Source organism: Alexandromys fortis, unplaced genomic scaffold (genome assembly GCF_014885135.2).
Source record: "Alexandromys fortis isolate MF-2015 unplaced genomic scaffold, M_Fortis_MF-2015_v1.1 scaffold_91, whole genome shotgun sequence".
Lineage (NCBI taxonomy): Eukaryota > Metazoa > Chordata > Mammalia > Rodentia > Cricetidae > Alexandromys > Alexandromys fortis.
Window position 1 is genome coordinate 5,771,691 of NW_026067968.1, and position 13,797 is coordinate 5,785,487.

Here is a 13,797-nt window from a genome sequence, read left to right on the forward strand (position 1 = left end):
ATTGTTATGTTTATATTATAAGCTGATATCTGTATTGTAAAATGCATACTCACCCCCAAGTTGTTTTTTGTTTTGTTTTGTTTTGTTTTTGTTTTTGCTTGTCATGCTGGTAGAAGTAAGAAAAATAAAAATGAAATGCCTCAGAAAGCTTCAGTTCAGATTTATTTGTCATGGACACTTGGATGTGGCTGCAGATTTCTTTCTTTTCCCCTTCTAACTAGTCCGGAGGGCCTGGAGACCCCTTGTACTGCAGTGGACATGATGCCCTTTTCTTATGTAGTGCGATGTCTCTTTGAGTTACTCTCTGTATTAGAAGAGGAGAGCTCTGGCTGAGTGCTCCAAGGGTTCATACAAACTTCTGAGTCTGCAGCTCTACACTGATCCTTGACCTGGACACCGCAGTGTTCTGTTGTGCTTTGGCCAGGAGTTGGGCTGGGTTTTGTTATTTTCACAAAAGTGGTTTTAGAAATGGGCTCTGAGTCTTTTGGAAGCTGGCTCTTTCATGGAGAGCTCTGTGGTCACCATAGTGAGTGTGACAGCATGGCCTTACTGTGCTCCCTCTGGGTAGATTTTTCCAGAATCCTACACTCTACCTTGCTGAACCATCTTCCTCAGAGATCCCAGGATGTCCCAGATTTGTAGCTCTCCATCTGCTTGACTTTTCTGCTCATTTTCACTGGCTACAGACTGACCTTCCCAGCTGTCTCTGGGGCTGAACTTAGGGGTCTTTATGAACTTTATACTCCTCTCATCGTCCCCACTACATTCACTGTCAACAGAGGCACCTGACATTGCCACTGGCTAGGTTGGAGACCAGTGACCTCCTGACCTCATCTCCATTTGACCTTTTGTTCTTTCTGCTAGGATTTCCTCCTTGTTCTAGAGCCTGTGCTGCCCCTTGTCTGCAGTAGCACTGTCAAGGAGAATGCAGAGTGAGTTGCAGGTGTGCACTCACATTTTCAAAGGATGGAAATCGGGCGAAATTAATTTTAAGAATACATTGTATTTTTCTCATACATTCAGATATTTCATTATATAATACTAAAACTAGGAATAAGATCTTTGACAATCTTTTTTCCATACCACACCCGCAGAATCCAGTGTATATTCTACATTTATAACACATCTCCCACATGGAAGAGGCAGTGTATGGCTTCTACAGCCTGACCCTATCCTAGGACCTCACAGCCCTGTGTCTCAGTTCACAATTGTGTTCCAGGTGCTCCAGCCTTTCCTAATCCACCGACTGCTCTGTGAGAGCCTTGACCCTTTCGCTCCTGCCTCACCCCCACCCACCCCTACCCACATGCAGTATGGCTTGGAGGAATAGGCCTTTGTAGGGTATCTTGCTAGTTAGATGAGGGTCTGCTCCAGTGAGAACTCAAAATCAAAAGGGATCCGCCACCTACACTGGTTCTTAACATGACTCTATTGGGTTTTTTTCTCTTTGTTTTTTGTTTTATTTTTTAAATCAGACATTTTCTAAAATAAAAATGTAACCTTTTTGGCTGAGCTGTGTTAAAAAAAATAGTTTTTAAGACAGTCTTGCAATATCCTCCTAGCTGTCCTGATGTTCCCTATGCAGCCTAGCCACGATGCCCAATGCCCACCTTCTTTGTAATTTTTATTCTTATATTTATTGAGTAAAATGTTCCAGATGTTTCTGTTTCTTTATTTGAAAGATAGATGTAAGACACTTTTGTTCTTTCTCTGTTACACTCAAACTAGTAACAACCTAGAAACAATTGAAGTCAGGTAACCGCTGGTCAAGGAGTTGTGTTTCCCACTTGCTGTGCCGTCTGCGGTCTGAGCTAGGCTGGTGCTCTGTTGCAGGGACACTTGGCTAGTGGGCGTGGCAGGCTGGTCTCAGACCTCAGGGCTTCAGGACAGGGGACAGCTACCCATTTTGCAGCCACTCTCAGTAGCACACTGCTACTTCTACAGGGTCTGGAGCTCCTGCATCTGTTCCCTCGGCTACTCCAGTGTCTCCCCAGCACACTGTGTGCTGGCCTCACTTTGTGCCCAGCTAACGCTCACATATTAAGGGGCTTTTCTTAGCTATCCTCTTAGACTGAAATTGCCAAGACATGCCATTCTCAGCACTTTGTTTTCCTTTCCTGGATAATTTTTCTGCACAGCATTTACCTTACTACATCTGCCATGTAGAAAGGGATGGCAGTTTTAATCAATGCTGTATATATAAATAGATGTCTGATATGTGGTATGTATTCAGTGTTGACTGAGTAAATGAATGGACGTGACTTCAGACAAGTTTGAAGACCTCTGAACTTTTTTGTGCTCCCTTGGATTTGGTCTGTCATTGCTACACTGGTGTGCCCAGTCCCCAGGGACAACAGTAAGGTCTGCATACAGTGGGTTGTTAGAGGTTTTCTCTGTCAGCTATATCCACAGATTGGCCTAGGGTGGTTGGAGTGCACATTTTAGTGAGTAAAACTTTCTGCACTGCATCTGCTCACCGCTGTCTGCACCTCCCCATCACATAACAGCACTTCCTTTCTTACCAGAATTCCAGTGGAATTTTTCTGTTGTACGTTTTTTTAAGTTTGTAGGTAAAAATTTACACCTAGTCATACTGCAAGAATCTTTAAATTTTCCACATGAATGGAGTAATAGTGACAGGAGAAAACGAGGCTAGGGTCAGGACATAGTCTGACTTTAGATCCAAGTTACATGTGCAAACCCACCTGGCATAGTCATGGCCCTGGACTCAGTGTGGAGCAGCCTGGCCTCATGGAAGAGTTAGCAGTGAGCCTTCACAGTCATGTAGCTGGAGGCTCTTAATTTCTGTTGTTGTACCTGGTGCTGTATATGAAAACCCAGATCCTCATGCACATTGCACCCCAGCTTCCATTCTTTTAAAGTCACATTATCTCATTTCTGTCCTCTTCTGTAAAGGAAACAGCACACATTGCTGACACATGGTCACCAAACAATCAGGCAGATGGCTGTAGCTCAGGTCCATACTAGTGTGCCCTGGTGACTCTCTGAGATTCATGTTGGGGAACCCCAACCAGTTAGGTAAAATGTCCCAGTAAAGAGTAAAGAAGTAACAGAGAATACCTGGCAGGTATTCCAGGGAGTTCCAGGGCAGGAATGGGAACTTCTGGTGAGCTCTGTTGCCTGTGGAGGGTATGTGCTCTGATGAGTCCTATAGCACGGTCTGCACAGAGAAGGGTACCCCTTCTGTACATCTGAGTGGCATTTGTGTCTGCTTTTGTTTGTTTGGTTTTAAAGATTAGCCACTGTATACATGCATTTAAAGGGGCAACTAGGTCAGTGGACCAACGATGAGCAGGAAATAGATTGACAGTGGTGGAGCACAGGCTCCCAAGCCAGCCTCCACCTTCAGCGGGAATCTGGGAGATGTGGGTTAAAAGACACAGTGAGCCCAGACTGTATCCTGTCCGGGAAATGTGTTTTCAAGTCCTGTGTTCTGCTAGTCACAGGCTGCAGATGATTCCCTGTCCTGGAGCAGCCACAGAAAGGCCCATGGCCTAAAGTGACAAGGGCAAAGAAAGCTATGAGGACAGAAACTTGTCCTGTGAGTCCTTGTAGAGAGGAGATGTAGCCGTAGCGAAACATTCAGTTATTTCTACTGTAAGGGCCAAAGGCTGTCCCACACCAGTGTGCCTGGGGCCTGGCACAAAATAGGCTCTCAGCAGATATTTATCCATTGATTGATACCCTTAGTAAAAGACAGGGTCCTGACACCCAAATGCAATTCTAGAGTGGGCCACACGCTCTTCACTGGCCTGGCTGACACAGGATAAAATGGAGTGCCTGAATGGACTCTTTCCTTCTTGCCGAGGAGCAGACAAGCTTTTGTTTGTTTGTTTGTTTGTTTTTGTTTGTTTGTTTCTGGAAAGTAGACCGTAACTTCTCCATTGTGATAACATGTTCTCCTTTGTCTTCACAGAGACTAATAGACAAGTCACGCGTAACCTGTGTCAAATGGGTTCCTGGTTCGGAAAGCCTTTTCCTAGTAGCCCATTCAAGTGGGAACATGTACTTATATAATGTGGAGCACACTTGTGGCACCACAGCCCCCCACTACCAGCTTCTGAAGCAGGGAGAGAGCTTTGCCGTGCACACTTGCAAGAGCAAATCCACGAGGAACCCTCTCCTTAAGTGGACGGTGGGCGAGGGGGCCCTCAACGAGTTTGCTTTCTCCCCAGATGGCAAGTTCTTAGCATGTGTGAGCCAGGACGGGTTTCTGCGTGTGTTCAACTTTGACTCAGTGGAGCTGCACGGTACAATGAAAAGCTACTTTGGGGGTTTGCTTTGTGTGTGCTGGAGCCCAGATGGCAAGTACATTGTGACAGGTGGAGAGGACGACTTGGTGACAGTCTGGTCCTTTCTAGACTGCCGAGTAATAGCTAGAGGCCATGGGCACAAATCCTGGGTCAGTGTTGTAGCATTTGATCCCTATACTACTAGCGTAGAAGAAAGTGACCCTATGGAGTTTAGTGGCAGTGACGAGGACTTCCAGGACCTTCTTCATTTTGGCAGAGATCGAGCGAACAGTACACAGTCTAGGCTGTCCAAACGGAACTCTACAGACAGCCGCCCTGTAAGTGTTACCTATCGGTTTGGTTCAGTGGGTCAGGATACACAACTGTGTTTATGGGACCTTACAGAAGACATCCTTTTCCCTCACCAACCCCTCTCAAGAGCAAGGACACATACAAATGTCATGAATGCCACCAGTCCACCTGCTGGAAGCAATGGGAACAGTGTCACTACACCTGGAAACTCTGTGCCCCCTCCATTGCCACGGTCCAATAGCCTTCCACATTCAGCAGTCTCCAATGCTGGTAGCAAAAGCAGCGTCATGGACGGGGCCATTGCCTCTGGGGTCAGCAAGTTTGCAACTCTGTCGCTGCACGACCGGAAGGAGAGACACCATGAAAAAGACCATAAACGAAATCATAGTATGGGACACATTTCCAGCAAGAGCAGTGACAAACTGAATCTAGTTACTAAAGCCAAAACGGACCCAGCTAAAACTCTGGGAACATCCCTGTGTCCTCGGATGGAAGATGTTCCTTTGTTAGAGCCGCTGATCTGTAAAAAGATAGCTCATGAAAGACTGACTGTATTGGTTTTTCTTGAAGACTGTATAGTCACTGCTTGTCAGGAGGGATTTATTTGCACATGGGCAAGGCCTGGTAAAGTGGTAAGTTTTAATCCTTAATGCTGCACCAGATCTAGAACTTGACTAGGTAGTGATTTTTTTTCTTGTGGGAGGGGTGGGATGTACAATGAATGTGAATGACACTTCTTAATGTAAATCTAAATGCATCAGAGCCATAATTTTGGATACTGCATGCCATGTAATTCTGAATCATTTGATAATCCACCTTAGAGCATTTAAAAATATATAATCAGACTAATTGCCAGCCAAGCCAGTCATCCCTCTGGGTATATAGAGTCCCAAAGTTAGCATTTCTGTATCAGACTATTCCGATTATAGGGAAATCATGACAGTGTGGAGAAATAATGACATTAAAATGCTAACGTCGAAATTTATGCTTTAACTGGGATATTTCTGCGTAACTCCTCAACTAGATTGTTGTGCACCTGGTCAGTGTATGTTCAGTACAGATGGCCATTAATTATCACTTATGGTCCAACTTTTTATCTTAAATCATAAAATGTTTAGGAATCTATGAAATTTAACTTAGGAACAAAGCGTTCATCAGGGTGATTGATATTATTTTTACATTGTCTGGCAATCCACAGAAAGAAAAGAGCCTTAATTTTTAAAACCCATTTTAGTCATTTTATGACAATTAAAATTGTTTAATAAACATCGTTTTTCAAAGAAGCAGTTTGTAGAACTCTGATTGCAATTGTGCCCTAAACTCCCTACATGTCCAGAGCCTGGAGTTAGGATGCTGGGCCAAGGACACCAGCCGCATCAGCTGAGACTTATGTGTTAGATGTGCATTGCTTGTGTTTTTCCCAATAGGGAAGAGGAGGTTCTGTCTGTTTTGCTGGGGGGTGGGGGAGCTTTATTTTAGGGTCAGGAAGGTGTGGCTGGAAGTCAAGGGCAGGCTTCTCAGTTCTGCTTTGTGTGGGCTGTTAGGTTGTCCAGCTGCAGGATACCTTCTGATATGGCATTGGGGAGGGGGGCCAGTTCCCCCACAGGGAAAGCACAAAGCACCCACCCCCTTCGTGTTTTTGAATGGTAGCTGTGAGTCCAGGAGGACTCTTGGAGACAGATGCTGGTGCAGGACTCAGATCCTACCCATGGAGCCCTGTGTCCCTCAGGAGCAGTGCTGTGTGGCTTGCCCCTGTAGCAGGAAAGTGGTGGGGATTGCAGTTTGTTTCCAGCTCCTTAGGTCCTGCTCAGCTGTTCAAGAATTCTTTTAATCTGTAGTTTTTACAGGTTTACTGGAGATTTTCCAGTTCTTTGAGCTGGGTATTTTGTGTCAGAATGATAGTTATTTTATTTGTTAATTTGTAATATTTAGGATTATTTCTGTCTGGTACCCCTTTGTCATTAACTATAGCAGTAGTGACCATTTGTATTGCCCTGAGTAGTGGATATGACAGTAGCAAAGATCTGGCCAGACCCAGTCCCCTTCTCATGCTCCTCCTTGTTCATGGCTAGACCAGTGTCCCCATCCCTGTCCTGTTTAATGTGACAGCCACTGAGACTGTCATGATGATGATGCGCATGAGATGATGGCAGCTTCCAGGGTATCTCCCTATATGCCAAGACATTTTTGTGTCCCTGAGCAGGTGTTCATGTCCCATCTGCCTTGGGAATATACTCCTTAGTTCTTAGGGTTAACTGATCTGAGGGAGCAAAGACCACCACCATGAAGACTGTCTGAACTTCAGAGGTCAAATTGGGCTGCCAGGTGGGCAGGTTAGAAATGAACACTCGATGTGCAGTTTCTGAAATTCACTTTCAAATGCTTCTGAGGCATTGAGTATGCAGTTTCCAAATTCAGGACTTTGTATTTGGCCCAAATAGAGTGGCCAATCATAGGTAAGTAATATTTATGATGAAGATATGCTGATGTCTCAGTTGTGAAGCTATCTGCTGGCAAGGGAGCCATCACATGTGTGCTTGGTGAATCCGGCACAGATAATGGGCCCTTATGGATCTGCCCTGGGAGCATGCCTAGCCCCATCTGCTGGGACGCAAGAGTCACTTGCTGTTGGGAATTGGGAGAGCAGAACAAGAGGTGGATACACTGTTTCCTTTAAAGGGGGAATGAAAACAGGCCTCAGCTATATTGCCTGATAGAGGCCTGTGAATTCTTTTCTGCATCCCTATGATAATGTTACAGTTTGTGATTTGGGGTTTGGTCACAGTCTCTTCCAATTTCTGCTGCTAAGTATAGTCCGTTAATGTCTATTCTGGAAACCCTGTTTGGGGCCCTCTGCTGTGTCTCTTAATCTCCTGGGCTTCCCTGCCCTGTTCAGGAACTGGTAAGAGTCCAGGGTCAGTTGTAGAGGGGCTTCTTAGCTGCATGATCTGGCCCAGGCTGGCCCCTGCATGCAGGGCAATGCTGCCCCAGGCCCACTCTGCCCCCCTGACTGATTCCTGCCCCCCTTTCTTTGACAGCCGGCAGAGCAGTTCTGCAGGCAGGAGGACAGAGTGCAAGGTGTTCTCCAAGACCAGAACTAAAGGTGCGGCAGCTCCAGAAGAGGGCGCTGGAGGGCGGGTGCTCCTTCTTGGTGCCCTGCAGACAGAGGTGGTGGGTGTCATGGGGTTGTGTCATGATGGTTTCTGATCTCCAAAGAATGATACACAGGGAGGGCTACCCTGCTTCCACAGTAGTCACCCAGAGAAATTTGGGGAGCATGTTTGTAGTTTCTCACCAGACTTTGAGCTTCCTCATCAAAACCTCCCTGTTTCTCCCTTGAGCAGTCTATTTTTTTAAATAATTTTTTTAAAAAAGATTTATTTATTATGTATACAGTGTTCTGTCTGCATGTATGCCTGTAGGCCAGAAGAGGGCACCAGATCTCATTACAGATGGTTGTGAGTCATTATGTGGTTGCTGGGAATTGACCTCAGGACCTTTGGAAGAGCAGCCAGGGCCCTTAACCTCTGAGCCATCTCTCCAGCCCTCTGTAAAGCATTTTCATGAACAAGAATGTCTCTGGTAGCTAGCCCCCGGAATAAAAGAGCTTTTGGCAAGAAGAGGGTCCTAGGGTCCTACAGGCAGGAATCGAGTCCCCATGGTGTCGCCCCCCCCCCGAGGGCCCCACTGTACAGGTAGAGCCTGCTGTCTGTCCTGCTCGCCCACCGCAGCTGCCAGCTGCACTGTAGCTGTGGTGAATTGGCCCCAGCCTGGTCCCGCTTTCCTCCTCCTGTGCGAGCTCTGCTGGGGACTGAGCCAAGGGTCTCTACCCCTGCCGTGCTGGCTCTGCACTTCTGAGCCACAGCCCGGCCCTTTGGGAGGCTTGGAAGTTGTGCCTTCTTTGAAAAGCAAATGTCCCTAAGAGATTGGGTGACACCTGCTGCCAGTAATTGGCCTCCAGATTAGCCTCCAGGGGTAAAGAGCTTTAAGGTTGTCTGTTATGCTGATTGAGTTTAGTAGTGTTTTGAGAGTCACTTAGGTCAGGATGAAAAGTGAATGTTTTTTAGAAAAGCCCACATTCTGAAATCAGGTGTGACAAGGGCTATAAAACTTGGCAGTTTCTGTGGGGGTGTGTACACATCCCAGCTCAGGATGTCCCCTCTGGCGTTTTTCTTAAAACACCCAGGGCCATTTCTCCACACATTCTGAATTTTTAATAAATTTAACATATTGAATTTGTGCTAAAATGAGTGAGCCTACCTTAGCACAATGTGTGTCCCTGTCTGTAAGGTCCTCTTCTCGCTGGAGGGAGATATTTTCTTCTTTGTTGAGCAAGCTCAAAGTGTGAGGAGGAACAACACAGGACATGTAGGGCCAGAAAAAGGTCCTGTGGAAACCCCAATGCCACCACCAGTCTATCTGACCACTTGAGAAAAACACTAGGACCAGTGTTTAGTGGTGGCTTTCCAGTGACTGATGCTGGAATGCAGGCTATGCTGTGGGCAGTCATGGCTGAAGGGGTCCATGGTCCCTTATGCCTCTTGGTTCAGAGCCAGCTGCACCACTGAGGCTTGTCCTCTGTTGAGGTCTCATCCCTCACCCATGGAGTCTCCACGCACCTTTCCATGTAGGCCTGCTCCTGAACTTGAAGGTTGGAGTTTGGTTTCTAAGGCTGAACATCCGGGGATGCATGGGGGAGCCCCACACCTACCAGGCCATTTCTGTCCAGAACATGCTGTCTACTTGGGCTGACTGGACCACCACGAGCCGGCTTAGGTTAACAAGGTGCTCATCAAAGTGCTGTGCCGTGTCCCAGGGAGAGGACGGCAGTGTGGCGTTAGTGAAGCCCGCGGCTCTCTGTGGAAAAGCACTTGTATGCAACCCTTACCTTGAGACTCAGAGCCCAAGTTCAACTGTAAGAACATGCTCTTCTGGTGGAGCAATGTCACACTGATGCAGAACTTTTCATTCATGCTGCAACTGTTACATTATCTTTGTGTCATGGCTCAATTTCTGCCTCTTGAGTTAAAAGTGTGGAAGTCCTGCATTTTAACTTCTGTGTACTTGGCTTTTAAAGATTGTTATTAGGTGACATTGTGCAAAGTTGTATGAGTATTTATCTTTAGTGAGAGTCAAGGTAAATGTGTATTTCCTTTCTTACATTTTCATCTGATCTCTTCACAACTTGAATACATTTCCTGAAGAGCCCTCCTGCTGTGAAACACCAGGACCCGAGCTCCTACTGTTGCAATAACTACTGAAGCTTGAATATCAGTGTTGTTACTCCTTAATCCTGAGAACCATGTTTCTGTCCATTGCTTTGTTTTTTAGCTGTTCGCTTGTCACTGTCACAGAAAAGAGACTAACCACATACTTGACATTCTGCAGTACTGGGGGCTCTCTCTCCTCTGTATACTGACATTGAATAAACGTGTGAATGCATTGTAAACGTAGAGAATTTTCAATAAGTCATTTTCACATCTAAGCTTTACAAAAAAGAATCTCAGTGAGCCAAAAGAGAAAGCTGTTAAGTGCTGTAAAATTAAGAGCCTCATTAACGTTTCTAGAACTAATAACCATGGAAGCCACCTCTTCCTACTGCTGTGTGGACCACTGACGCTGAGCTCCAGAGCCGCAGTTGTGTGTGAGCTTGTCTGGATTAGGCCCGTTCTCTTTGAGAAGGGTCCAGTGCAATGTGAATGTTAATTCTGGAGGGAGCTAGGCTCTGCAGCCACCTAGGCAGCCCAGGGCACTGTGGGCCTCTGTAGGAGCTCTTCCCTTTCAGCACACTCCCACCTCACCCCTGCTGGGCGTCTGGGCTGGGGGACACCTAGAGCCCAGTGCGACAGGAGCAGGCAGCAGGCGACATTCCATGGGGGTCAGGCGGATCAGCCCTGCATATTGTCCCTCAGTACATAGACTTCACCAGTCACCCCATCTCCAAATGTTTACATGCAGGAATTACAGGTGACATGCCAGGGTGACATGGGGAGAGAGAGCTGGACCAAGGTGCTCCCACTCACCTGTCAGCTCTTGTTTCCTGAGACACTGGGTTCTTGCTTAGCTGCCTCTCCTCCAAGCTGCTGTGGTCCTGTGCTCTCTGCCTCGGAACCCCCACAGATAGTTCCAGGGTGTTTCCTTACTGCCTGACTCTGGGTGCAGAACGGGTTGACTGTGTGCTGCCATGCAGGAGAGCTGTTCAAACCTGTAGTTCAAAGGGACCCCTACACACACACACACACACACACACACACACACACACACACACACACACACGAGCAGCACAGGGGGGCTTTTTCTTAGAAACTAAATAGCTTTACAGGCCTAAAAGAGGCTAACGACATTTTCTCCTTTGTTTAAAGGAAACCATACCGTTTGATTTTTTTTTTAAGACATAGCTACTATATACTTGGAGACAAGGAGTTGTCCCTTGGTGTAGGGCTACCTGTAGATGTGGGTGCCGTTAGTGTTGTAGTTAGTGATTCTGTAGCAGCTCTGTCTTGGAGCCGTGCCTCTGAAACCAGTCTCTGCTTTTGGCTGTACTCTGGGCAGCTCCTGCAGGGGGTAAGCCAGAGAAGATTTCCTCTGTGGCAAACTTCAGGGCCCGGCGGGTCACAGAATGAGGGCCTTAGCTGGCCCTTAACGTACAACCTCAAAGAAGCCTTCAGCCGCTTGCACGGTTCATTTTCTGTCTTTCCCCGGGTGTCTGTAAAGAGTTTGACATTTCCCTTTTCTCACCAGAGATCAGGTTGTGTAGCCCCTTTGTGCTGCCTTCAGTGTGGCCTCTCAGGGCTAGCTTGTGAACAAGGCCCACAGCCCAGCAGGACCCAGGGTCCCAGGACAGTAAGTCATGACACCGAGTCTGGTTGCTCTGATCTCTTTTATATATCTTCTACAGAAGGGTGCTTTCTTTCCAGGTTTTCTCTGGTCTTTGCTGTAGACTGTGTGGAATAGAGTAGTGGATTCTTAAGCTCAGACAGATAAGGGGAACACACCCAGGGCAAAGAGCAGAAGTCCAAGACATGTCTTTGCATGTACAGCATCCGACCAGCTATAATCCATCTCAGCAACATCTGCCAGGACAGGCAGGAAAATGGACTTGTTCTTTGGTTGTTCTGGTTTCTAAGGCACAGTGTTGTTTTTATTGTATATCCTGGTGAAATAAGGCTTAATTGTATTATTGTAAATTAGAATCTAACCCAAACCAAGACCTGGAGTATTTTGTTGTGTAATTTTAAAATGAAATATCCAGCAATGTTAGCAAATTTGGTGAGACCAGAAGAGCTCAGGTTCAAGAGTTGTCTTATCGCTGGGACTAGGGTCCCTGCTGGAGAGACCTCAGTTTTGTGAAGCCTGTACATAGGGCTAGGCTGGCCCAAGTGCACACACCCAGCAGGCACACGCGTTCTTCCTGGGTGCCATCTCTAATCTTGACTCACCCATCCCCAAGCAGAGAAATCAGAGGAGGGCTGCAGAACCACCACGCTTTGGTGGTACGAGAGTGGCTCTTTGCCTTGACACCGCTTGACACTGTTTCAGTGGGGGTGTGGCCACTTCCCCTTTCACCTCCCAGGCTTTACACTATAGCATGGACTAATGGTGACAGGCTGGGGTGTATGTAGCTTGGTGGAATTCAACCTCCCCCCAACCCCATAAAGGGTATATTTTACATTCTCTTCTTTAGGGGAACAGGCGTTTCATACAGGGTCTCCTGTAGCCCTGGCTGTGGCTGCAGGCCTCTGCTTTCCGCGTGCAAGAGTATTAGGCCTACACCACCAGACCCAGTGCCTCCACTGCAGATTGTGCAGACACATCCTAAGAATAAACAGTGTGAAGGTCACTGTTCTAATGGCGAGTAACAAAGCGAGGTGGTCTTGATCTGGGTGCTGGGCTAAGGCCCTTCCCTGCTCTAGTTTTCAGTTTCTGGTGGCCTGTGCTGGCTTCACACATTCTTCTAGGGGCCAGCAGGCCAGTGTACTCAGGAGCCTGTGACCTCAGGGTCAGGGAACTGGAGGCCAGGTCTCTCTGGTTCTCATTTCACCTTCGCAATAGTCTTCCTGTCTATGGTGGAGGGCCCTGAGGTCCTGGCCTCCACTTATGGCCAGGGCTGACATGGCAGAAGTGAACCCCCACTGAGACAGCCCAATTCTCTGACATTTGAGTGGGATTGCAGGAGTTGAAAGGTAGGTAGATGTGATCCGCTGGTTGAGGAGACCCAAGTGTGCTCACCTTGGCCTAGTGGCCAGGATAGTGCACATGATGGAGAGTAAGGACTGGTTCCCCTGGACTCCTGAGCACACCATGGACAATGAGGCCTGGTGATGTTTGGAAACTCCTCATCCACAGAATTGCAAGGAAAGGACACAGAGGCCACCAGAGTGGGCACGGTCATTGTCAGGCTCATGTTGACTCTTATGGCAGTCAGGAATCACTTGGCCACCAAATATCAAAGATGGGGCCTGTCCAAGTTGAAATGTGCACTGTTGCAAGCAGTGTGCTTCAGAGGCTCTTAACACCCGCCTTTGAGAGTTCTCATTTGATTATGTACTGTAGTAAGTTGGGCTATATTCAGTTAATATTTATTTCCCCTGGTTCCTAAGTCATTAACTATTGTTTAAAATCATGCGCCTCCCATATGGTTGGCATCACTTGTCCATTGGCAGGCCGTGGCCATGGCAACACCTACAGAGACAGGGCAGGCCACCCCTGTCTGCAGTGCTGCTCAAGGCACAGAAGGCGGATCATGTACTGAAGTGGCTGCTGTCCTCGACCTCAGCTTGGGTGGACCAGGGCCTGTTTGCATCTGCCTTCCCTCACTGGCGTGGTGGGTTTACAGGAGGTCTGAGGGGCGTGGCTCTTTGTGCACTGTCTGAACAAGGGTCTGAGGGGATAAGAGCTCCTACAGATGCGGATCAGGCCAATTGTTATATTCCATCTGTTCTTGCCTCTTGGCTTTGTCTAGACCAATAGATTTCAACTCTGATAAGAAACTGAGGGTCAGATGGCTTGCAGTGGGCCAGCTGTTTCCTAGCTCCCTCCAGCAAGGTGTGGGGTGAAGCTGATGACCCATTTATGACTGTCAGCCTCATTTCTGCACGGAGTCTTTGAAAATGTAGCAGTGTTTACTTAGCATTAAATGTCATTTATAAATAATAACAAATAATTCTTCGGGATGGCTAAAGGATGTTTGTTTCCACGGAACCCCTACCCCCCATTTTAGTTCTAATGCTGC

The 13,797-nt window shown here is 47.3% G+C and overlaps 1 protein-coding gene across 10 annotated transcripts in view; it reads left to right on the forward strand.

The window, feature by feature from the left end:
- Positions 1-13,797, forward strand: part of Wdr20 (WD repeat domain 20) — a 69,976-nt gene that overhangs the window by 54,751 nt on the left and 1,428 nt on the right. For 5 of the 10 annotated variants that reach the window (XM_050154695.1, XM_050154693.1, XM_050154697.1 and 2 more), the window contains 2 exons: positions 3,938-5,197; positions 7,604-7,668. The exons of 2 other annotated variants lie outside the window; for them this stretch is intronic. In XM_050154695.1, coding sequence (XP_050010652.1) covers positions 3,938-5,197; positions 7,604-7,666 — 1,323 coding nt within the window. In that variant the 3' untranslated portion in view covers positions 7,667-7,668. Of the gene's footprint in view, positions 1-3,937; positions 5,198-7,603; positions 7,669-13,797 lie in introns of those variants that run through there. 3 more of the 10 variants (XM_050154696.1, XM_050154694.1, XM_050154701.1) reach the window with 2 other exon arrangements.